We start from the raw sequence: 24,395 nt of genomic DNA on the forward strand, positions 1-24,395 counted from the left end.
TATATACCCTTCCGTCCTTCAATAAACCCAGTTGATAGTCAGCGCTTGTCTTGTTGTTGTCCCGCCTTTTTTGCGCTGTTCACCAGTATGAATGCATACCAACTCGCCCAGATCTCAGCCTTACTAAATCTTTCCTCTCACATCTTCCAATTCTCTCCTATCTGCGTGTGACAGCGAATGTGGCTCTGACCAAGCCAGTGGGCAGGCCCGTGCAATTTTTCTTTCATAATTCCTACTGTCGCAACAACAACAAGGATCGTTTTGTAGCGAGATCTACATTACCCGTAGGCGCCGTTTCACTGCGAGCCTTCGGCGCCACTTGTGCGCATGCGCGAGGAGCCGAGTGACGTCAAAGCCGCGCAGCTGGTGCCCCGCACCGCTCACCTCCGACTGAGATGAATAGATGGAAAAAACTTTATTGCTGACAAATTTAAAGTGTTCTTGACCCTTACGGGTCACTGGGCGCCGTGGTCGATCCTTGGTCCAGGATGCCGCACTTGACTGCTGTCATCGTGGCTCGGCGTACGGGAAATCGGTGCGCTTCCTCGTCCTCGCTGGCCAGCAAGTGCTCCCACTGCATCATACTCAGGTGGTTTATTCTTGGCTCTAATCTGCCTTAGGGCAGGTTCATGTGACATGCTCTAGTGTAGGTTTACCCTGAGACCACGGGCATTCGTCTACATATTGTGTAGGGAAAATCTTGCGTAGCTTGTGCAGGTGCGGGTAAGTACCGGTTTGTAGTCTGCGCCGGGAAGCGAGAGGAGCCGCCGAGTGACGTCAAAGCTGCCGGCGTCGCTCGCCGACGCCGCACGCCTCAGACCGAGAGAGAGACTGCGCATGCGCGACGCGCGTTTAGGCAGACCACTCAGGCAATGTTCTTTTGACAAAGAATACCCGTCATGCCTAAGAAAGGTTGGTTGGTTTATGGGGTTTAACGTCCCAAAGCGACTAAGGCTATGAGAGATGCCGTAGTGGAGGGCTCAGGAAATTTCGACCACCTGGTGTTCTTTAACGTGCATTGACATCGCACAGTACACGGGCCTCTAGAATTTCTCCTCCAAAGAAATTCAACCGCCGCAGCCGGGATCGAACCCGCGTCTTTCGGGTCAGCAGCCGAGCACCATAACCACTGAGCCACCGCGGCGGCGCCTAAGAAAGGGTAACTAGGTTCCCGGAAGCAGGTGCTTATTCTCTTCTCAAAGTGTTTAAATCATGGGCAGTTTTATTTCGGAAAGGGTCGAATACAAATCGCTCCACGCGACTTAGTAATCAAGTCTGGAGATTCGACGTCAGCGCGCCTCCCTTTATTTTTCCATGTGGTCTACTTTCGTGTCTTTCACAGCATTGCACCTGATGTATGAAACGTAGTAGTAGTGTTATTTTACGAATCATACTCTTTTTTTTCAGTGCTCAGCAAGCTTGACCCGTCGCGTGGATAACAAGCGTCCTCGGCGGAGGTGCGCCACCACCTTGAAGAATGCCTGTTCTCGCGGATAACGAGTACTACGAATGGGAGCTCAAAGATGAGTTTGAAAAAGCAGAGACGCGATCCGGCATCCATCTTTTCAACCCGGTAAGTCGATTGCGTAAGAGTGAAAGAGTGGACGAAAATCCTTTCTTAGTTACGATGCTTGATCGAATGTATTACAAAATTTACGTGGGCTGCTAAAGGTGCGCGTGAAGTCAGCCACGCAGGTATGGTCTACAAAGAACATTTCATTCTTTTGTGTTCGATTGTTTTTGTTCTGTTTTCGGACTTTTGTTACTGTATACTAGGCTTACAGATTGATACTGTTAGCATTGTGAGTACAATGGAATCTTCAAACCACATGGAATAAGTAGTGAAAAAGGCACAAGCTTGCACTTTTAAACGAAAAGCTTTACTACGAGGGTCGGAGCCGAGCTTCGCGTGAGCCGGTGCACAGATTTGCCAGTTCTGCGCATGCGCGAAACCCAGTGACGTCACACGCGGCGCAGGTGGCTGCAGCGATCACCGCCGACTCCGTCGCCTGACTATAGCCTGACCTTTCGCCGCTGCCGCGCGCTACTGCGCATGTGTGCCGCCCTTACCGCTGCGCGCGCTACTCCTCCTCGCTACCGTTTGAGCTTTCGATGGAGCCGCGCGCTACTGGGCTATAAATGCGCTTGTCAGATAATAGGCGCTCGCACTCGCCATGGAAGGAGACATGGCTGCAGAAAATCTACCGATCCAGAAGTTCTAGCTTGGGAGTTGGCCGAAAAGCAGCGAAGAAATGAAAAGCGCAAAGCTAAACGTATGGCCGAAACGCCACAAAACCGGGCGTTCCCAAGCGTAACTGAAGCTTTTCGCTTGTATATCCAGGCTTAACCAGAGCTGACCCACTGCCAATTTATTTTAGAATGAGAAAAACAGTGCTGAGCAGAGAACAGCGGCTCAAGGTCAGCGTAGCTACGGCGCGACGGCGGCCACCCGAGGTCCCGCTTTGGCTGTCGGAGTGTTTCTTTCGCAACAACAACAAAAAAATCCCACAGAAACCTAGTTATAGCTTAGTATGGATTCTTAAATCTGGCAGTACATTGTAAGCTTATGCTACGAAGAATTATCCTTCTCGCTGACACCTAAATTGGAAGGTCCCTTGACTTTTAAATCTATGAGTGCAGAGGGACACCAAACCGGGAACAATGGCTAAATTGTCCGCATGCACACAATTCATAAATGTGACTGTAGTTGCCACAAGCTTCCTACCAACTCCCTATCGTTCAGCTGTTCCAGAAGGAACATTATTCGTCCATAATCACCTGTTACGCCGGCAGTTTCCTAAGTCGACCACCCAGATGGCGCAGCGGGTGCGGAAGGACGAAGGAGCCATACAGCTTGTATGTTGTGTGTTGCCGAGTAGCGCACTTTACGCTTTGCGTGTTGCCAAAGACAGGTCATTCTTAAGATGAAGATTGCACATCTAAATGCGCATATTCCTGCAAAGCGTAAGAAACGAAGAGTTGTTGAATGATAGCATCATTTCACACGTCCAATTCTATCAAAAATATATGAATTGTTTTCTCTATAATGATTCCTTTTGCTTGAGCGGAACACCTTGCCTTTTTTGTTCCCTTTTTTTTTAGCCCGCGTGAATGTGGCTGGACCATGGACATTGTCTTTATTTTGTTTCTCCAGAAAACCCCGGTCGAACTACAACTTCCAGGAGGGATCCAGAAGTTCACTGATATCCTCATGGAAGCCACTTTTCGGAAGGACATGAAAAAGTATGCGACCTACCCGCTTTTCTCTGTTTCTTCTTTGAACGTGGTTCTTTGTACTCATGGAGTTCCTGGAGGCATACGTATGAATCGCAACTGCAAGACTGCTCTCCGAGCTGCGTCGTGCAGCTGAGCAATCACCGTAGCGCAGAAGCTTTGCTCGTTGTCAGTACTTACGCCCGTCACCTACTTGTAGTGTAGCAGCAATATTAAAGTAAGGCATTTACGGCCATAGGATCAGTCATCGGCACAGTGTCGCCGTTTGCGGGATGCATTCAGCGTGCCAGCTAATACAGCAGTGTTCGATGTTGTTTAGTGCATCGCGTAAATGGTAGTTAACAGAACTGACAAAAAGCAACAGACCGAAACCCATTAACTCATTGCATTTCTTGGGATTAGGCGAAATGAATAACTAGGGTAGATTGGTTTATCGGGATTTAACGTCCCAAAGCAACTCAGGCTATGAGAGACGCCGTAGTGAAGGGCTCCGGAAGTTTCGACCCCCTGGGGTTCTTTAACGTGCACTGACATCGCACAGCACACGGGCCTCTAGAATTTCGCCTTCATCAAAATTCAGGCGCCGCGGCCGGGATCGAACCCGCGTATTTCGGGTCAGCAGCCGAACGGCGTAACCACTGAGCCACCGCGGCGGGGTATAACTATGGTAGAGTTTTAATGCAGTTAAACCGCGTATGACGTGCGAAAAGACTTGAGGCAATACCACCTTAAAGGCAACCGCATGCAAGAAAGATCTTTTCGTCAGCTGCGCGCGGGTAATATGGTGAGAGGGGGGTGCCGGTTCCGCGCGTTGGTGAAGCGACTGCGCAAGGCCTCCGCCGCTGGCGCGCCGTCAAAGGTAGAGGCTTCACACATACCTCGAGTTTTTCAGCTTTGCTTGTAAAGTAGTGCTTTCGCACGAAAAAAACTTAGGCATGTAGGAACAGCATCAGTGTCCCCACAGTGAAGGTACCCTCTCGATTGTAACATGTAGCCACACCGGAGGCGGTCGAGGTCACTGACTGTAGTCAGTAAGGTCAGATACCACCGTCGAGCCTACACAGGCCGCGTGCCGAGATCTGGTTAGATGGGCGGTTATATACTCCTAATGCCGGCATCTCTACATCATGGGGCTATTCAAGCTAATAAGCGCGAGAAAAAAGAAAAGATACTCAGAGACCCAAACTGTTTCAGCGTCGTGTACGAGTGGTGGTGGGGCAAGGAGATGGACTTTCCGCTGTTCGAAGTGACGAGCGAGCAGTACAGGGACGGCCGCCTCAACTACAGTGTCGAGGACTACGTCAAGAAGTCGCAGGAAGTGGGGAACAAGGACTTCTACTACGTCATGGGAGAGGAGACGCGCACAAAGTTCTTGTACGACGTTGCGGATCGCTACCTCGTGGTCAGTACTCGTGCATTTCACCGGTTTTGGCGATAACGTTTATTTTGCAGCGCGTCCGGATTTGTCTCCGAGATCACGTGATCGTTGTCCTCATTATATAAAGTAATCGTATAACAATGTCGACGACCTATTGTCACCGGGCTTGTGACCGAGGTGTCATTGCCAACGGGTCATATTACCCCATTGTTATCAGTGGGTTATTTGGCCGGTTCGGTAAATATGACGGCCATCTTTGCGGTTAAATAAACTGGCAACTGATCTCGACGGCCATCTTTGCGGTTAAATAAACTGGCAACTGATCCCCCTAACGCATTCCCTTATCGAATTATCGAATTATTTCTTCAATACCACCCTTACACGTAAAGCTGACGCTGACGCACGTGTCATATTATGTGAAGGTCTTTAAGGGTTTTCAAGCAACCGGTCTAATTAACAGTAATTACTGCAGAAATTTAGAAGAAGAAAACCACATGCCAGGATATGCATTGTGCATTTTCAGAACTGTCAACCGGTTGTCTGTTAGGTTGTCAGAGTAGACACTGAGGGAAGCAAAACATTCTCAAGGGTGGATCGGTGCCAGATCAAGGGACGAGGTTTGCAAATTTTCTGCAGTAATCTGGCCGCGGCCGGTGCGAAACAAACAAAAAAAAAACTATGGGGACGCTTAAGTCACCTTAAGAGTGGAATGCGATAGCATCAGATTTCACATGTGTCGCAGCTTCTGTTGCAACTTTTGTATGTGTTTGCGTCAGTTTCTTTGCAATTGTCGGCCTATATCAACCGATATATTCGGACTAGCTGCGTTAGCAGGTGTCCGCTATGTTGTGACGGTGCCTACATTTGTGTACATCGCATTTTTTCCCCATTTTTGATTTCAGTTCTCTATCTTGGTTGCAGCCTAGAAACTAGGTTGCTCACAGCCCGATGGGCAGGTTATAATTACGTCACAAGATCACGTGTCCTTGCTTGGTCAACCATTAATTTAACTGCCACCTGCCACGGTGGGCAGGTTGTGATGACGTCTAAAGATCACGTGACTTCTTTCGACCAATGAGTGTAGCTTAAAAGGACAGGCGGTGGAGAATTCACGTGGTCACGCGACCTTTCTGGACCAGTCAACGAATTTCGTGACACCGGACATCGGCGGGGTTTTAGTGTGACAACTGCAAATGCGGTCCCATTACTAAGTGCAGGTCATTGGCAGAGTTGCATTTTGCCTGCAGCTCACTCGCCTTGGCTTATAATCATAATGAGGATGACGATGTTGATGGACTTCTTTTATTCAGCCGACTTCCTCAAACAGACGAGAAATGGCTCCTCTGCTATTGTCTCATTGCATGGTCTTCGATTCAAGGAACACACAGATGTTTCCTCACACCGATGATGTGTGATATCCCTGTTTCGTTTCCTAGTCAATATGCGATATAACGCCTTCATCAATATGCTTTCTGAAGTCTGCGCTTGTTTGGTGCATGGTAGAGATCTCCTGCTGACTACCGTGAATATTATTCTATATATCCTAGAGCAGAAGCAGGGCAACATAAGAGATAAAGCTGTGTGCATTTAAGATTGTGATCTTGCGAACAACACAAGCGTGAGGTCGAAAAATTTCACTTCTGTTAGTATTGCTGCTTTACTTTTAGCTATCCAGCCTCGAGCTCTTGAATTATTCCTAAACTCGCCATACGAACATCTAGATTGCTGTCCCTTGCTTCTTGACAAAAAGTGTTACGGATTAACTTGACAGATGTTGTTTCTTATATCGACGTTTTGATGAAATTTTAACTTCGAAAACATGCAAAGCTGTCATACAGTGCAGTCTATGAAATGCGTTCTTTTTTTTAAGTTTTCTCATTGTATATTGGATTAGGTTCCTCTTGTTTAATTGATTTTTTTTTTTTTTGCGATATCAGATCCGGATAAACGGGAGGTACGCCTTGTTTGAGAAACTGGACCGATTTGACGACGCTACATTTTACGACCGCTTCTTCATAAAGGGTGACCTCGACATCAAGGTGATACGTCTCGTCTACGATGAACCCTTGGTAAGAACGCTGTCACTTGAGCACCGCCAACCGTACATGCTGACATTTTTGGCGGTGACGTCATTTGGTCATCTCGTGCATGCGCGAACTCGGGAGCGGTGATGGGGCTGTTCCCAAGGAAGGTTCAACCTACAAGAGAGCTTACTAGCAAGTTGAACCTTTTGTTGCAATTAATCGCAACACTATAGAGGCTATAAAAAACGAAAAAAGACTCGAAGGTGATGAACGACATAGGGTGTGCCAGTGAATTTAAAGTGCGTTTTGCGGCTTCTAGACCTGAAGAAAGGGAAAGAAAGGGGTAAAGTAAGAACCGTGTGACTGGCCAGGACTCCTGGGTACAGCAGAAAAGAACTCATGTGCTGGGCACAATAACTCTCGTATTAATGCGGAGTTGCTTGAGTTTAAATGTAAACTGCTTTGCGTTGAGGAGCACTTACTATTGATGACGTCATTGCGAACGTTTCATTTCGCTGCTGATGATAACAAAGGATGAGAGCTGCTGACCACTAGCTAACACTCTCTCACCAACACTTGACCTTCGTGGTAGCCGCACTGCAACTTTTAGCGTTTGCTTAGTGCAACAAAACTGAATCAGTCGTCTGGGGTAGACATCAAGATAAGTGATCACAAGTTTCGTGTTCCATGAAATGGCACAGATATCTTTGTCAAAATATTCGCTCAGTACTTTTTCTTGCAGCCTGTGCCGCTGTCCCTGCCCCTCAGTTCGTCCGGCATCCAGAAGGGAGACCGCTACGAAATAAAGGCGAAGAATCCGAGGAACGCCAAAGAGTTGAGTATCGCGACGCATGCGAAGTGTTGCAACTTGTACGGGAGCATCAATGTTCCGGCAACCGTGGCAGAAGTGTCCGTTCCATAGCTCGTTCGCTTTATGTTGTGCTGCAATATGCACTGAGTGCTCATTTGATTAATTAGTGCACGAGACAAACGACAGAACATGCTTTGACTATCCTGTGTACGGCAGGGTGTAGTTGATGGGAGAGCAACAAATACCGCTCGCGTAGCTTTAAGGACCGCTGTTTCCGTTGTTTTGAACTCCGATGTATTATTGCCCATTTAGTCAACTGGCGAGAAACTTGTTATCAAAGAGCTCCGGCGAATGTGCTTGCATGCTTCTTTATCGAGACACGCCACTACGATGGGGTATTATCATAAATACGTGTTTGATTCTGGCTGAAGTCCTGATCTAGCGTATGTAGCTACATGAGCGACCTCTGTGCGCCTCAAGCAGCGGTTGTCTTTCCTGATTCTTTCTACCGTATTCAAACACTTAGCCAATCATCTCACTTAAAAGCAATTATTTGGCACGTATGCTTACAGGTTTTTTATGAACACATGATCCAAAAAGCAGCGTTGCTGCGTCAAACTTAACGCCTGTTTCGAATCTGAGACAAAATGATGGAGATGCCAGGGCTGCAAAGCCACTTGTCACAGTGTTCGAGAAGCCCCTCAGCGCCACTCCACAAAATAATCATGGATTTCAATGCGCATAACTGTGTTATTTTGTGTTCTTCCTATTTGTGACTTTTTTGCCTATGTTGGGAGGACTAGGTAACCAAAAAATGATATTTACAGAATATTTTTGCTGCGGGAAACCTAGCAAAAAATTAAACACAAGCGAGCATTCATCTTGATTAACTGGACAACCGGTGTCTTTCGACAGATGAATAATAACAGGAGTGTACTAAATAGCATTCAGAAGAGACTTACTGACGAACTCAGCGTCACAGAATTCTAGTCGTAGTCGAGATACCACGCTTGTAGAGGTCAAGTGCCATGCCATGCAATATTGCTGGAGAAGCAAGCTAGGCTAACAACCAGGCAGACCTTTCCTGTATTCATTAAAGTCTATCTCTCTCATGCGATAATGTAAAAGACACTACTCACGTCACCTAATCGGGAGCCGAGCCCACGTAACTGTTCTCACTTAATAAAGACTCATTTTGGGCACACATAGCCTATAGCATCATTGGCTATCGTGAATCAAGTAGAGCAAGATCATAAGCAGCTCTTCAGCTTCATGCCTTTCCTTATGTTTAGATCTAGTATCGAAAACTATCTTCAATTTCTGCAAGTAAATTTCTAGAGGTGATATGGTTGATCATAAAGGGCCTGGTAAATGCATAATTGGCGACGCGCTTAATTTTTTTAAGGCAACCTCTCTAGAGTTCTGTGACATGAAATGAGGGCGCAGTCGTGGCGGCGTGTTTCTTTTCTTGTTTCGAACGCAGGTTTCTACTTGTGTTCGGGGACCAGTCACTGGAGATTCCTTTGAGTGACGAGCAAGAAGAGGTCGACCTGGAGGTGACAGGCGTGGAGCAAGGCCGCTGCACGGCAAGGCTGAACGGAGTTGAGATGGCGGACGTCATCAGCCAGGGCCCTTTCCTCACAGACCGAATGGTCCTGGAGGGCGACCTCGACTTCCATTGGGTCGCCATTGTAAGCAGCCTTCGCAGGAGACATGAGTTTTTAGATCTTCACTCAGGCTTTCAGACATTTGCTTGTTTAGGCGTAACTTGAGAGAAATTGTGCATAGTGTGAGCATTTCTCCGCTTTTTTCCAAATTTGATTAGATATTCCCTTTTGTAAATTATGTGAATCAAATTATATTATTTGATGAAACAAGACAGGAAGAAAGGCAATAAGGTAGCCATGTACGGTTCTTTGTAGCTTTAGACGAAACAGTAACATAGATGGGAAGGTTTAGGTTTATGCGGTTTAACGTCCCAAAGCGACTAAGGCTATGAGAGACGCCGTAGTGAAGGGCTCCGGAAATTTCGACCACCTGGGGTTCTTTAACGTGCACTGACATCGCACAGTACACGGGCCTCTAGAATTTCTCCTCCAAAGAAATTCTAGCCGCCGCGGCCGGGATAGAACCCGCGTCTTTTGGGTCAGCAGCCGAGCACCATAGCCACTGAGCCACCGCGGCGGCCATAGATGGGAAGATTGGCGTCTGGTGTGATCATTCTTTTTCTTTTACGTTAATACCCTTAGTTTTATATTCTGCAGTCTGCATCCGCGAACGATGTTTACTGACTCGTACTGCGTTGGTGACGGTTGTTACTTGCTGATTGATATATTTTTACCTGCTTTTCAGTACATGGCCATGTGTGTGTCGTAAGTGAAATGTCAAGAAGCAGAAGGGGGAGTGTTTATTGGCGGGAAAGGCAGAGAAGTTGGCCGGAAAATGAACATCTGGCCTGCTACTCTGCACTGGGGAACGGGAAGAGGGGAAAAAAAAGAGGGTCACGATGGGGGATGATGATGATGGGAGTAGGCAGTAGGAAAAAAAACACACTTGCTAACATTATTGTCCTATTTCATGATAGGCCATGATTGTCCTATTCGAAGTTCTCTGGGTTGCTGCGCTTGGTTGACTTGCTGTTGTAGGGGCGCGAACATTGGGTTGCTTAGTATTAGTTGCACGCTTATCTCATGCCTGTTAAGTCTGTTGACGTTCTCCGTTCGCGAAGCTTCGATGAATTAATTCTTCAAGTGAAATGTCAAAGCTAAGGCTATTGCTATGAGGCGGCAAATTTGAAAAAAAAAGACCCATATTATGAGACCATTGTTAAGGGCTAATCCAAAACTACACAGCCTGCTTAAAAAAGAGGCGTAAACGTGTCCCTGAGGTGAGCGCATTGCCTCAAAGAACATTAGCCGGTGAGAACTGAATAAACCAAACTGCCGTGCTTTGTGCATAACGCGTGCGGTAGGGATATCGTCTCTGTGTTTCTCACATGAACCGCAAACTTGAGGTTACATCTCTCAAAAGCTGCCCTTGTTGCATTTCTCTCTAAAGTGTCGATTTTTGTGCTCGGACAGGGATTCCTACCACGTAAAAGGGCGGCACCCCCGAAATTGACGGTTTACTAATGTAAAGGTTGTTTTTGCAGGCCTATAACTGCTAATGTAAGTTGTTTGCAAACCTTTTTGCATTTTAAGAATACTGTCAGCCTGTTTAGTTATAGGACGAAGAAATTAGAGCCCACAGAGCAGCGCGTACAAAGATATTAAGTTAAGTTCACTTAAATACATGGTCACTCTTTTCGTTTAAGACGGAAGTTGTAAACTAAGTTTGCACTCGAGTTCGTTGTTCTTCATTTCAACAGGTCAAGCCTGGTGGGAACGAAAGCGCGACCGAAGACATCAAAGAACCCGAGGAAAAACTAGACGCCGGTGAAAAAAGCACCGCAGGCGAGGCTTAATGCCAAAAATGAAGCTCGAGTGTAAAAAAAAAACGAAAACATAAAAAACGATCGATGCCAATTTTTGAGAAAGAGATTTGTAAGAGTAATGTGGTGGCACTAGCGAACTGCGAAAGTATGTTATGAAGCATGCCAAAAAAAAAGTCTTCTAGGCTGTTGGAAAAATAGCGATCTAAAGTGTTCTAATTTTTTTTAAAAGTAGTACTCTGACAATAAATCTTCCAGCTGGTATTTTAATGCGGATTACATTCAGACAACACCTTCCCAGGTATTAGTTATTGGGCTAGAGGTAACAAACCCTTCGCAAAGCGCACTTGTGGTTGGATAGGTTTTCACGAAATTTTATTCCCACCTTACTGAATCTTCAAAAATATATGTGGAACATTTTTCAATTAGGCATAAGAAATTTTTAGGACTTGTGCGATTTGTTGCTACACGTCTCTAATAAAGGTCTTTTGTTACTAACTACGAACCAACGAAGTTTCTACTCTGTTCTCTGCTCACGGTGGAGTGACACCATGTTCATAAGAAAGATACTATTGGTTAAAGCAGATATTACAAAGGAGAAATCAGTACAGCCATTTCACAACGTGGTTATTCCCACAATTCGTTTATTTCGTGTGCTTTTGCAGTCAGTCCACCCCTAACGTGCTGGCCACGAAAGAAACATCAGCAGTTCGCATGTGTGAGACACTAGAAGCTGTTGTTATTGACAAAATGCCAAGAAAGGATGGAGCAGCTCTGGACGAACTAGTGACCTACAAGCCGTCTGTATAAAAAAAAACAAGCAGCAGCCGATGTATGCGGTGATTTACTTCTTCAAGTAAACAAACTAGCAAGCTGATCCCGTTTTTTTTTTTTTTTTGCATTGTGCTGCATTAACTGTCTCGCAGCGTATGTAAGCGTGTCTAGTCTTGAAGAGAACTGGTCGCAACGATGTCTACAAAATATGAAGTTCCTTAACAAGTAGAGATCAGTAAGTCGAAAACTGTGTAGTGATTACTTGATGCAATGGAAACTCGGTAGTCATAATGAAAACACCGCAGAGCAGGACGCACTAATACGACAGCCGCGGTAACCCTTTAAGGTTATTGAAGACATCCAAAGCATCACAGCGGAAAGCAACTCATGTTATAACAACCTTCGTTAATTTCTGGTTTTATATGCTTTTAAATGTAAGCGCTATTTTGTCAGCGTTGTCCCGTTCTTCACACTGTTAGGAATAAGGGTGAATAGTGAGACTCTGGCTGGTAATGTGTCATGGCAGTTACATAAACATGGGGACATTTATACGTTTCGTCCACACCGTCTGAATAGGTATAAGGCTCACATAGCCTGCGTTACACTTAGGTGTATCTGAAAACTTATATGCATTGCTCAACACTATGAAGGCGCTCTTATATTTCTGAGCAGCTAACGCTGACTGACTGTGATCGTTCGAATACGCCCCCAAGGGAGGAAAGCGTCGGTCAACGACAGGGTTAGCAGGGCTCGCCCATGCAAATCGCAAGTTTCCGCAGGGATGAGACGAACTGCGAGATGAAGCGAAACTGCGATTTCTTTCTCCCCCCGTTCTCGTTTTCGTGTGTTTCGCGTCGGTGTTACATGTGTCTCGTGTTGCCGAAGTTGATGCCGCTGGCGTTGGCCCCCTTGTTGGTGCCGTACTGGAGGTTGATGATGCCTTCGCCCGCACGCAGCTGTTCCTCGGTGAAGTGCCTCTTGTTCTCCTCGGCAGGCTTGGGACCAAGGCACGGACCCTCGTACTCAGGGTGCAGGTAACACTGCGCGTTGAGGGAAGCAGTACGCGCGGCTTAGTGCGTGTCAGTACAACGTTGACCTAAACTTAGGCCTGTAGGAAACTTGTTAAAAGGAACACTATGCAGCGAAGCATGAGAGGACGACAAGTACTGTTATTGCCTTGATTGCAGTATGTTTACTGTTCGCAACGTAGGCCAATTATTGTTCAGGGATTCTCGCTTCATGCGAGCTTCTTTTGGATTTGTTTGCATCGTTTACTGATTTGGCTCGACTTCCTGATTTGCAAGGTGTATTGCTGGGCGAGTTGGTTGGGGTATATCTTGAGAAAAACAGCGCTTGCAGACAAAGGACCAGAACGAGAAGGACACACAACTGCGCTGTTGCGTGTCCTTCTCGTTCTGGTCATTTGTCTGCAAGCGCTGTTTTTCTCAAAATCATTTATTTCTGCCTTGTAAAAAAAAACACAGACACAAGAGCTACCGAACAAAGCTGTCCTACACAGCTTGACCCGCAGTCCCCTTGCCCTTGGCAGCGATTATACAGCACATCTTATGGACAAACAGTTACAACGTGCAATGACAGATATACAGGTTTATAAATAACAGCAATAACAGGCCTCAGATTTAACCACTACCCCCTTCCCACATGGTTTGAGCAATATTACACAAATATATTGAACCAATATACCAACTGAGTCATTTAGAACATAGAAGATAAGTCCCTAAATTGTAGCATACAAAATGCAAAAATGAACACGTGAAGAAGGGAAAATTATTAACTTAGTAAGTTTCTAGTGTCTAAAAGCGAAGGAAGAATGTACTCCAACCATTCTATGTCGAAATTTAAACTTCTTGCTGGCACTCTCAAAACTTTCGCATGCTTTGCACTGCAACCCTATTTCCAAGCGTGTAATGAAACAAATTTTTTATAAACGCGCGTTTATACACCTAAACAATGGAAATTACGAATTTCAATGTTAAGGTTGCGCACTTCGTACATCTGAATGGAAGCCAAGTAGCAGACACAGAGGGTTGTGCTTCAGAATTGCACAGCTTATGGACATTCAGAGTTGGTTTTCAATGCTATAGATGACGGGGCAGTCGCCAGCAGGAGTGAGTGACCACTTACCGCGCGACCCAGGGCGAGGATGCACTGGGAGACCTGCGGGATGTTCCTTCGCTCCCAGAGGTCGACCGTCTGGAAGACGTCAAGGTCGGGCACGCCCCACTCCTTGGCCGCGTTCTGGAACATCACTATGTTCTCCATCTTCTTGAACTGACCGCCCGTCGTGTTGATCTTTGGAATGCAGCCCGGGTTTAGGGCGTTCATGAGTCTGAAACGAGACGGGAAAGAAACAGCGTATTTACGCGCCAAGACTTCACCATAGGCCACGATCAACGTCAGGTTGAACAGCGCCGAACTAACTTACGGAAATTTAAGACAATTGGATGGGGTTCGGGGGGGGGGGGGGGGGGGGGGGGACTGCCTGTGGAGAAGGCCATTCTCACAAGTTTTGGAAGAGTGTGGTTTTGGGCACGCCAGAGATGTTGCAATGTGGGGCAGAAGCAGGGTGAAAATAAGAGAGTAGGTTTGGTCTGTAGTTGTCATGTGGCGCTGGATTGGGGTACAGTCCTAATACGTCCATGGGTATTAGGATGTCCACCTGCTGCTTTCGGCGCTGAGTGAGTATATGGCATGGAAGGTGATATATGATGTGGCTGATGATTAATGCGTTGGTCATAATGAGTGGCTCGCGTTCGGATAAATCATGGTTGCGTGCTAACACACTCCTGATGAGTACAGTGGCCTGTTTAATCCGCTTTTGCAAGCGCTGGAAAGGGCTGGGAGTAACATCCAATGTGTTGTAGATGAAGAGGTCCAGGTTCTTCATCTGATTACGAAATGCAGCTTTGCATTACGCCTCATATTTTTCCCGTTCACGTCCGTAATCCGAGCGACGCCAGGAGTTCGTTGCTGCTAAGCTGCCTTGATGCCAGAGTTGCTTTTTAAATTTTTACCTGAAATAAACTTCAATACCTGGTAACAATATTCGGGTTCATGCCTCAAAGAGTGAAAATGCTGCTTTCTGGAAAATATATTTTGGTATCGCAAAATTTAGCCCCTGCCCCAGAATGGCACTGAAGCAATCACTCTAATTTCTGTTTTTTTTTCGGTGGCTCTGGTTGGTAACACAAGTGCTTAACAATGGAATGTTCCTACAGGGGCGCGCTATGTTTTAAACGAAAGAGCTATGCAAATTCTGAGAAGTGTTGTATACCTAATGAAGGAATCTATTCTTGGCCTCCACTTCGTACTTTCTAGCTTGCCAAAATCGACCTATTTTTCAGTTCCGGCCCGCAATCCTTGTCATCGGGGGGGGGGGGGGGGGGGACGCATAGTGATAAGAGACTGCGAAGAGCTTCGAAGCTCCTCTCGGACGCCCTATAAGCGTCTCTGTAAGGGTTATAAGTACTTCGCAAATGCGCGATAGCAGTAGTTCTTATAGCGTGTGGTCGTCTAGACCATAACTGCGAAAGAAGCTATCAAAAAAGAAGTGAGAGAGGAAGATATGTAAAAATATAACGAGTAATGTTTACGTACGGTGTCTAGACACCACAGTTTGCGATTGCTCTCGTCGAGTTTCAAGACTAACTAGCGTAGCGTAAGCGTGCTCAGTTATTCTTTATTTGCGCTTGTCGACAATCTCATGCAAGATATTTCCACACCCTATTTCTGCATCACTAGGCTTCAGCGGTGGGAAGATCTGCTGAAATTTCATTTTTCCTGCCTTCCCTCAGATGACGAGTATCGAAAAATTTACCATTCGGCTTCTGAACAAGAACAGCAACGGCGACGCACGCTCAATGTCTATTAGGCCTGAGGGAAGCATTAGTATCCTACTGAAGAAGTACAGCCGGGGCAAAAGTCTCTGGACCATGTGCTCCGCAAACGAAGCACATTATTAGCAGCCATATAGAGACAACAGACGTGGAGGTGAAAGAGTAGGATTTGAACTTTTACCTCCACAAGCGTAAACTTCAGCCGCTAGCTATTAATAGAGCTATCCACTTCGTTTGCGGATCATGTGGTCAGGAGACTTTTGTCCCCGACTGTACGTAACAGGAAGACGTGTCCGTAGGCAGTATCGTGCAGAAAGTATGTGCCAGCCGCGAAAACAAGGAGTGGGGTGGGGGAAGGCAGGTGGGAGGGCGGCGGGGCATGATCTATGGCAGAGTCGCGTTATGCTAGTTAGGCACACTGTCGCCCAGCCTTTCCACTTGGCAAGCCCGCGCGCCGCACGGCCTCGGATGCCTCGCGAGGGCCAAGATCTGTATCGCTCGTATTACGGCGCGGGGGCCCCAGTGGCGAGGAAGACAACCCCCTTTCCCTCAACCCGCACCTGTTCCATCCCTCCCCTTGACAGAACGCCAGTGCGGAAACCTCGACGCATCTTGGCAGCACGCGGCCATTCCCGCCCATCCGGGACCCCAGCTCAGCGCACAAATGAAAACATCTCTGGAGGCAGCACGAAAATACGCGCGCCTCTCTTGCCCGTGTCCTCCGCCCACTGGTATAAACAACCCTGTCGTGTGAGAATATAGGAGCTGACAGTCTAGCGTGAGGGAGGGCAGGAGGAGGTAGATGAGAATTCTGGAGGAATGCAAGGGGGCCACGCGATTAGCAGCTATAGAAAGATTCGTAAATATACATCGCGGGACCCATGTTGTGCTTGGCGATTAGTGGCGACAAGTCGTGTTTGAATCCTATGTGCGTCATTTGACTGCGTGAATGAAAATATATAATGTCGCATGAACGAAGAAACAGAAGCCCTAAAGATTTTTGTTGCTAGCTTCGATGCAGCAGAAAATATGCTCAAATATTTATGCTAACCATATATGCCTTCACGCACCATCAGTGGCTGGTGGATAGGGCAGACTGGGTGGAAGCCGCCATTGGGACCCCGGACCCAGGGCTCCACCGAGGGAGGGTTTTCTTCATTGCATATCACCAGACATTTTATCTTTCCCTCATCATCACGTCACAGAGAGATTGCACGCAGCAGTGAATGGACCTTATAGTAAAGTCTGATCTGGGCAAGGCAATTCAGTGTAAGTGGTGTTAAAGAGCGAAACGGACCATTTTTATTCATTCTTGTATTCATGTTCCTGCGCGAGTGTGAATTTACAGTATCTAAATGCTGCTGACAGCCAAGCTGGTAGTCGACAATAATGACAGGTTCCCACCAAGAGCGGCACGTGTCTTTTTTTTATGCCTGCAACTCAAAATATCAAGATGGCAGACGCACGTGCAGCAATTAGAAGTCGTTTCTTGAGCACAAACCTAGCTGCACCCAACGACAAATACGGCAGAACAAAGTGCTGTATTAATTCTCTACTCAGCATGCATAACAATGTCTTCGATGAGACATTGCGTCAGCACCGTAGTGCCTCTCCATGTTGCTGTTTCAAAATATGCAAAATACGCCAAAATGCGGATGCGCACCTACTAGTATTACAGACGTCCGTAGACTTGTCTGAAGTGATGGTGGGGTTTATTGTGGTGAAAATTAAGCGAGATCCCGGCGCCTCTGCTATGTTGAGTGCTTATGTCATTATTTCCTGCGTGTTTTTCTGGCGAGCTTTTGTCTTCCTGTATGTAGCGCTTGAGCGCAGCAGTTTTCCAGGCAAACCTCTACGCGCTCTAAAATTTCGCTTTCTTTGCACCGAACAGCTGTGCGCGGGCGCCTTAGACAAGTGGGTTCACCTTTGTAATGTAGTAAAGAGTCTTATTTGCTTGGCTGTTGTCACTACAGACGTCACTATAGCAAGTCCGTAGCTATAGCTTGTCGTTAATGGTTTTCACAACGCTTAAGTGGGTACCGAGGGGTCCAAATGGCCTATGTGCCACAGTTGCAAGAAGAAAAACTGCCCGTCCACTAAAATATCTTGAAGTCGTTGCAATCAAATTAGGTGCGGAGCGACCAGAAGCCCAGTATCAGAGTAAGCACACTCTGCTGAAGTGCCCTGCGTGCGGAGAAATCATGAATGCTTAAACACAGCGGAGGCCTTGTCCCCACCGGCGCAATTAGATACGGTGGGCGAAGAACTTACTTGCAGAGAACGACGCCATCTCGAAGCACTTCCTCGTATGGTGCCTGAGGTAGCCGGGCTTCCAGCACTTCCTCGATCCAGTCCAGGATTTGGGACTCCAGCTCAGGATCGCGTTTGGATGCGATCTACAACGGAAACAGAGAAAGCGCTTTGCTGTTTACGGTGTTTATGCGTCACTGGAAGCATACCCGCATGACCGACAAACCATTGACCTCACAAATATTAAGCAAAGTGGATCGGTTCGCTGGAAAGGCCACCTAGCATTTCCTTTAAACAAGCTCAAGGTAACTGGAATGATCCTCCTTTTTCTTTGTTTCTTGAAAAGAAGACACCTAGTAAATTATTTGGATAGTATGTCAAGAATAAAACAATCTTAGCTGAACATGCCAAGCCTCCTCCGAAGTTTCCCCTCAAGGTTATAATGCTTCGTGTCAGGAGCCATTCTCTTGTATCTTTTCGTTGAAGATACTCGCTGTATTTACTCAGGAGTAACCACATGCTGGCTCCGAGGTAGATCCACATGCTTCTTGCTCCTCTTATTTTTGATTACGCAACTTACCGCTCTATTTATACCCTTCTAACATCTTTTACACCATGTTATGTCGACGCGTGCCGGGGACCTATAAACTGTCGCTTCGTATATAAACTTTGTAAAGCTGACTAGGTGGGCGAGACTTCTGCGGTAGCTGCCTCGACAGAGATGGATGCCCTTGGTCCCGCGTAAGACCATGGGCCACAGGGGCGGTTTCCCTGACGGAGCCGGAACTCATGCTCAGCCAGCTCCATTCGAGCGAACAGGAAGACCCATTGAACCTGACGAGCGCTGAGTCAGAAGGCCCCGGCAAAGGTGCATCACGCACACACACACATGCATCTTCGAGCCAGGGCCAGCAGTCCTTGAGAAAGAGGCGGTGGAAGAAAAAAAAAAGTATCCCGTCTTGGCGGCGCTCCAGCCGCGGTGCAGAGCTGCCTGCGCTGACTCACACGAATATACACAGGGGGTGCGTGTGTCCCTTAGCTGCGTCGGCGTATACGGCTACCAGCGGCGCAGACACTGACTCAGGAAGAGAAACCGCTGCTCACATCTGCGCAGTATAGATGGGAAGTTGCCATAGTGAGGATGAAGGGACGTGCTGAGTGTGCTTTTGTAATCGCTACTATGCGCGTCAGCATTATGCTGTGTAGCGAAGCCCTCAGTGTCAAGGCGGACAAGTGTACATGTCACTATAACCGGGTTGACAATATTTGTTCCATACAGTATCACACTTTGTAAACAAGTGGGATGTTAGGGAAGGCTTCGAGCTGGAAGGCGTGAGGAGCAATGCCTGGCAAGTACAGGTAACTCCAGTGTTAAAGGGAACACATTACAGGCAATAAACCGATCAATACTCCATAAGTATAATTGAAATGCATGCTTTTTTTCTTGTAGTAGTTTTCTCAGGACACGAAATGCCCATGAAACATTTTCAACTTCAGTGCAGAAGTAATGTGTTGAAAAGCATGGCTGGACAGTTTGCCAGTGAGGCTGTAGAGGTCCTAGTAGGCATAGCTTCACATATGCTTTGTTTGAAGGGTCGATTTACTGTAAAGGGCGTTCAGACGGCTACACGTCTTTAATGTAGGCTCATCTCCCAGAACTTTCTGTTCATATGCATAGACTCCTGCCATATACTTCTCTGTTAATGGTTCCACTGTTCGCTACCGTCTGTGACGTGCGCTGTGTATTCGAGCTTTCGCGTGTTATGTACTAATTAGTAAATAAAGAAAAACACAACGCATCCTGGCTGCCCAGCAAAACCTAATCAGCACCCTGTGTGATCTTCAAAGCGCATGGAGCATTTTCTTCACTTTAAGAATAGGTATAATACAATTTGCCATTGAGCTGGGCGGTTTGACAACACTTCGTTTTAAGGTAATCGTAATGTTTCGTCCCAAAAGGCGGCAGTAATAGGTCCCTTGCGCGCCGCAAAACAGGTTTTGTTCTTGAGAAACAAATTACACTTAAATAACAGAGTTACGAGCAAAAAACAAAGCAAACAAGACGGGAAAGAAAGCAGGAGAAAGGAAGGCAAGACATGTGGAGTGCAAAAAAAAAAAAAATTCTGCAGTTTCTGACGGCGCGGCTTTCGAACTTTTTTTGCTCGCTAGTGTGACTGCGCTTGTCGGCCTTGGCTTCTGTAGCTGCAAGTTTACGAAAGCTTCGAGCATTATACTGCTGCTGGTTGGCGTTAAGTAAAGAAAGGACAGATACCTAATATTTCGATTGCATGAGACAGGCGTTTTGGCGGTCATTTACTGTCCTTTGGTAGCATTGACCTGAAAATAAAGTTGCGATGACGTTCGCTCACCGGCATTCTGCATCTTGTTTGTGAACAACAGGTTATCTGCAGAAACAGAGGACCTCAGATGGAGGGCTTTGCGTTATGTGTTGTACGCAGCTCTCCACGAGCTTGCACAAGCTTTAGTCGTCGTCAATTTAAGCATTCACTGTTTACAGTTTGATTAAATGAATTAATATTTTTTTGGAAAAGAAAGCCTGAAGCTTTGTGGCAAGAATAGGGGATTATAAAGATTTTTTTTTATGTAATGCTGCGTGAAAGACAGAAAAGCTAAGGAGAAAAAAGCTTCATTGCTGCAGGGGTTACCCAACATCACAACGAATCCGGACACATAGTCCTGTGATTTCTAGCCGTACTAACACGTCCCGAAGCTCCAAGAGAGCACTCGCGAGGAAAGAGCAAATTTCACGCATGGCTATTTAGGATGATTGGCTGTACCGAATACCACAATATTCTAGTGGCCCGTCGCAAGGGACAGGGAATTTGCAATCTGCCGCAAGCCTGCGCAGTCGGTTTCCAAGGGGGTCTTCGAGAATGCTCAGTTTATTTTGCACATCACGAGCAGTTGTCATCTGTTTTGGTGCACAAGTGTAAAATGAAGTTTTAATGTGGGCATTGTCTTTCGTCTATGACACCGTGTTGACCTGTGTTTTCGTTTGTATCCTTTAAAAATCATGAGCTTTCACATGACAGTTTTATTGCCAAGGAATGTATTGCGTATGTGTTGTTGATTAATCGATGATACGTAAGTGTAGGTCACATTCCCAAAATAGGAATAAAGGTTTATTATTAAGGTGATATAATTCTCTGCTTATAGTCCTCAAGATGCTTCCCATCAGGCTCTATCAAAATTGACAGCGCGAAACTTGGCTGGAATTTATTTAATGGGGCACTTCCGAATTCGGGAAGCTTAGCCAGGCAACAAATATTTTTGTAGATATTTTTTCTATAACGGCCATGAGAAAGCGCGGAAAGCAGAAAATGCCCAAGGACACGCATACATTGTGCTGTTTAATCAAAGTTAAAAATAAATTAGCAAATAACTAACTATCACGACGCTAAACAAAGACCAGCGAAGACTGCTGAAGAATGTCTTCCCTCGAAACCTTGCTGTGTAACTGGAGCTAAATTTTCAAGGAAATCTCTTTAAAATTAGGAGACACCAGATAAGGAAAGATTGAAATGTTTGAGTACTGCCGGGCACAGTAGCAAAACCATTCTCTTCCACCCCTAACCCATTCCCCTACTCGAGAGGACTGGCAGGCGGCCCTGCTCGGCTGCCTGGACCTAGCGGCCCAACAAGACCTGGTTCAGCGAGCTCGTGTGACGGTCCAGATCAACGGGGTCCCTGAATAAGGGACTCCACCTAGTACTGTAAGGGGAGCGGCCCACTAGAGGCTGCTTCTATGTCAAACTCTCTGTAAATATTATTAAATGCGTTTCATCATCATCATCTTTAAAATGGTGCTTTGCTATTAAAATGTAGTAATAAGAAAAAACATTGTTTCCAGCCTGCGCATGAGTTGTGCACTTCATGACAAGGACTTGGTCTTTGTTAAAACCAGGAACAAAAATACCCAGCTAACATCCTTTCTCAAAGAAGGCTCTTGTGTCAGTGCTGAGGCTGGTTGCACCAAAGCATAAAAAGATAACCCGTACGCGAGAAATCTCAACAAGAGAAAGAGCCCGTCGCCGATAGTATATCTTTTTCTTTTTCTGCTCCCAAGAACTCCCCGAAAATAGACCGTCTCTTAACGAACAAACCGACGCGCCTCCCCCGCAGTTCCTTTCCCTTTCTCTTTTTCTCTCACCCTCAGCCCACCGGGAAGACGAACTGCCTCCGCAGACGAGTGGCCCCCAGACTGCGCTGCCGTGCTCACGCAAGAAAAGGTGTCTTGGGTTACGGGTCTCACTTTTGGCTCACTCTGCAAGCGTTGTTCTTCGCTCCCGGTTGTGCCAGAGGCAATAAATAACAGCTTGCACACCCAGTCGTCTAGACGAAACCTACTACCCAAGTAACTACGGCAAAAAAAGGAAAGAAATAAAAGAAAAACCCTAACTTCGGCGACGATGGGTGGGCTGACAGATTATTGCAAAGCGAGGGTACTGAAAACGTAGAACTGCGAGCGATGACAAGAAACTCGCGACAGGAGGTAAAAAGAACTAAACGTATACGCAGGAGCTGGTTTGTAAACTCGTTTGACTGGGATCGTAAACGGTTGCGATTCGCGCGAGTAATTCCGGTATTTTGTCATCCTAAGAGTGGCTTATTGAAAGCAGGAATGAACTACACGAGGGGTCACACTTTAATGCGAACTTTTACTGAATAATGGCTTGGGCTTCGTGAACTATTACTGGCAGTTAAATGTTGACAAGTGCAGTCGCACATGGGCGACACACGGAAGGCAGTTGTTTCGTGAAAGAAACCTATAGAAAAAGTTCATTTATTAATTTTTCATTGTGTCTTTTTTTTATTTGAGATGTTTGCCACTAGGCAAAATGAAAAAGAGAAAGAAAGTTATTAGAAGAAGTGTAAACAAGTCATGAGACGAAGTGACCGAGTTGGCTCTATGACAGGTAGGCCTTGCCCCAAGTTTTTTTTGTCATTTTTTTAGCATTTTCTTAAAACGGTTCTGATGCAAATCAAACTGTCGCCTGTTTTCAACCAAATTAATTACGAAGAAACAAACTGTATCGTGTTGCTGCATCTATACGCACGGAGGCTGCGTCCTAGCATGGAAAGTACTGGAGCCTTCAAAAGAAATTGTGTTGAGACGGAAAAAAAAAATATACTGAAAGAAAGAATGAAGAAGAAGGAGACGGAAGGGAATGGCTGGTATTTGTTTGTGAGCACGGAAGCGTTTTGGCTACCGTGTTTATTTGCACTGATTCCGGGGACTAGCCGAAGCATAAACTTTCAGAATGAGTTGCAAAGTTATTTTAAAGATAGGCTTTAATCAAACTTGCACGTCGCGCTTGCTGGGCGCATAAGGAAGAAGTGTTACTGTAGGGTAACTGTTTAAAGTTGAGTAAATGAATTGCTGGTTTATCCTTGAAGGTTATTTCTTGGGAGTGAATAAACACCTCGCCAGATTTTTGCTCTCCAGTTCATGTTGAAGTCATCTGAAGAAGGTTTTAGCGTCCTAAGCACCTGTCTAAGTGCTCTTTTGGGAGCAGTTGTATTGCAGGTTAGAAGTATCGCTTTTTCTGCGCTTTGGAGGGCAAGACAGCTCAAGATAGCAAAGCAGTATATTTTATTTGTCTGTCTTTTTGAACCAAATGTTTGAGAGCTTGTTGATATCATCTTTGTCTCAAAAAATGCATCCAATACAATAGCTGAAAGGAACGTTTTCTTTGCTAATAGCCAATTTTTATAAATATGATAATGATAGTATATCTTGTGGTATTCTTATCCAACGGCACTTGTCATTCACGCTGTTTCTTCAAAATGCTGTTGCGGTAAGTAAAGACATGTGGAGACAACTTAAAAGTGACGTCTAAAAATTAACGATGTGTGTGATGATTGCAAACTTTTACCTATAAGAATAGAAACCCGGTTCTTTGCTCATTGTGGGCTGTACGTGCACAGATTACTGATGATAATTAACGTTCACAAAGCAATAATTTTTCTTCGGTAACGAAATACAATGGCGTAATAAAGCCAGGAAAAGATAACTACTTTATCTCGAAACAGCCACTTTCAGATTTGACCGATGACAAAACTTTCTTTGGTTCTGTATAAGCGATTAGTTATTGTCTTCAGCTTTTTTTTTCTCACAGCACGAAGCTTCGGAATTGATTAGCTGCGTTTTGATAAAAGTCGTTTAATTACTGCTCGAAAGGCTAGGACATTTTCGCCTTTCGGAAAAGGAGCCCCAGAGAGTGGTACGCATTTTATCGGCTTCGCACGAAACAAGAGGATCATCAGAGGCTCCGAGCTAAAAGGAGCCCTTGAGGTCATCAGCCCTAACGGTAAAGGAGATAACACGTGAGGGGTGGCTCTCTCCGCATCTCCGCTGGCTCTGAAAAGGCAGCGACACAGCGATCTCGCAAAGGGAGTATAACTTCTTTTTTTTCTAGGACTACGGGCGTTAGAGCGAGTTGCTTACCTTGCTGGCGATCTGGGCGCTGAGACCGTAAGCTGGACCGCGGTAAGCCATGGCGACACACTGGACAGTACGGGCGTCGGCGACGGGGGCACCTGACCGGGAGCAAGGGGCAAAGGCAACTGCGGGCCGGACAGACCACGACTAAGACCCGCCGGGGTCCAGGGCTTG

General features: G+C 46.2%; 2 protein-coding genes across 2 annotated transcripts; one reads left to right on the forward strand and one right to left on the reverse strand.

The window, feature by feature from the left end:
- Positions 1-1,477: 1,477 nt before the first annotated feature.
- On the forward strand, positions 1,478-10,910 carry LOC149358571 (uncharacterized). The gene is made up of 7 exons (XM_089570683.1): positions 1,478-1,573; positions 3,155-3,243; positions 4,429-4,636; positions 6,550-6,681; positions 7,379-7,470; positions 8,931-9,138; positions 10,815-10,910. Exons 1-7 carry the CDS (start codon positions 1,478-1,480, stop codon positions 10,908-10,910), a joined length of 921 nt encoding a protein of 306 aa, XP_089426809.1.
- Positions 10,911-11,491: 581 nt separating this feature from the next.
- On the reverse strand, positions 11,492-24,387 carry LOC149358572 (muscle-specific protein 20-like). Its single transcript, XM_089570685.1, has 4 exons — positions 24,228-24,387; positions 17,780-17,904; positions 13,797-14,001; positions 11,492-12,691 (listed from the first exon to the last, which is right to left on the reverse strand). The coding sequence occupies exons 1-4, from the start codon at positions 24,276-24,278 to the stop codon at positions 12,512-12,514; spliced, it is 561 nt and encodes a 186-aa protein (XP_089426811.1). The 5' UTR covers positions 24,279-24,387; the 3' UTR covers positions 11,492-12,511.
- Between the last annotated feature and the right edge of the window lie 8 nt (positions 24,388-24,395).

The sequence above is a fragment of the Amblyomma mixtum genome, chromosome 2, assembly GCF_055824585.1.
Source record: "Amblyomma mixtum isolate Tamu chromosome 2, ASM5582458v1, whole genome shotgun sequence".
Classification (NCBI taxonomy): Eukaryota; Metazoa; Arthropoda; class Arachnida; order Ixodida; family Ixodidae; genus Amblyomma; species Amblyomma mixtum.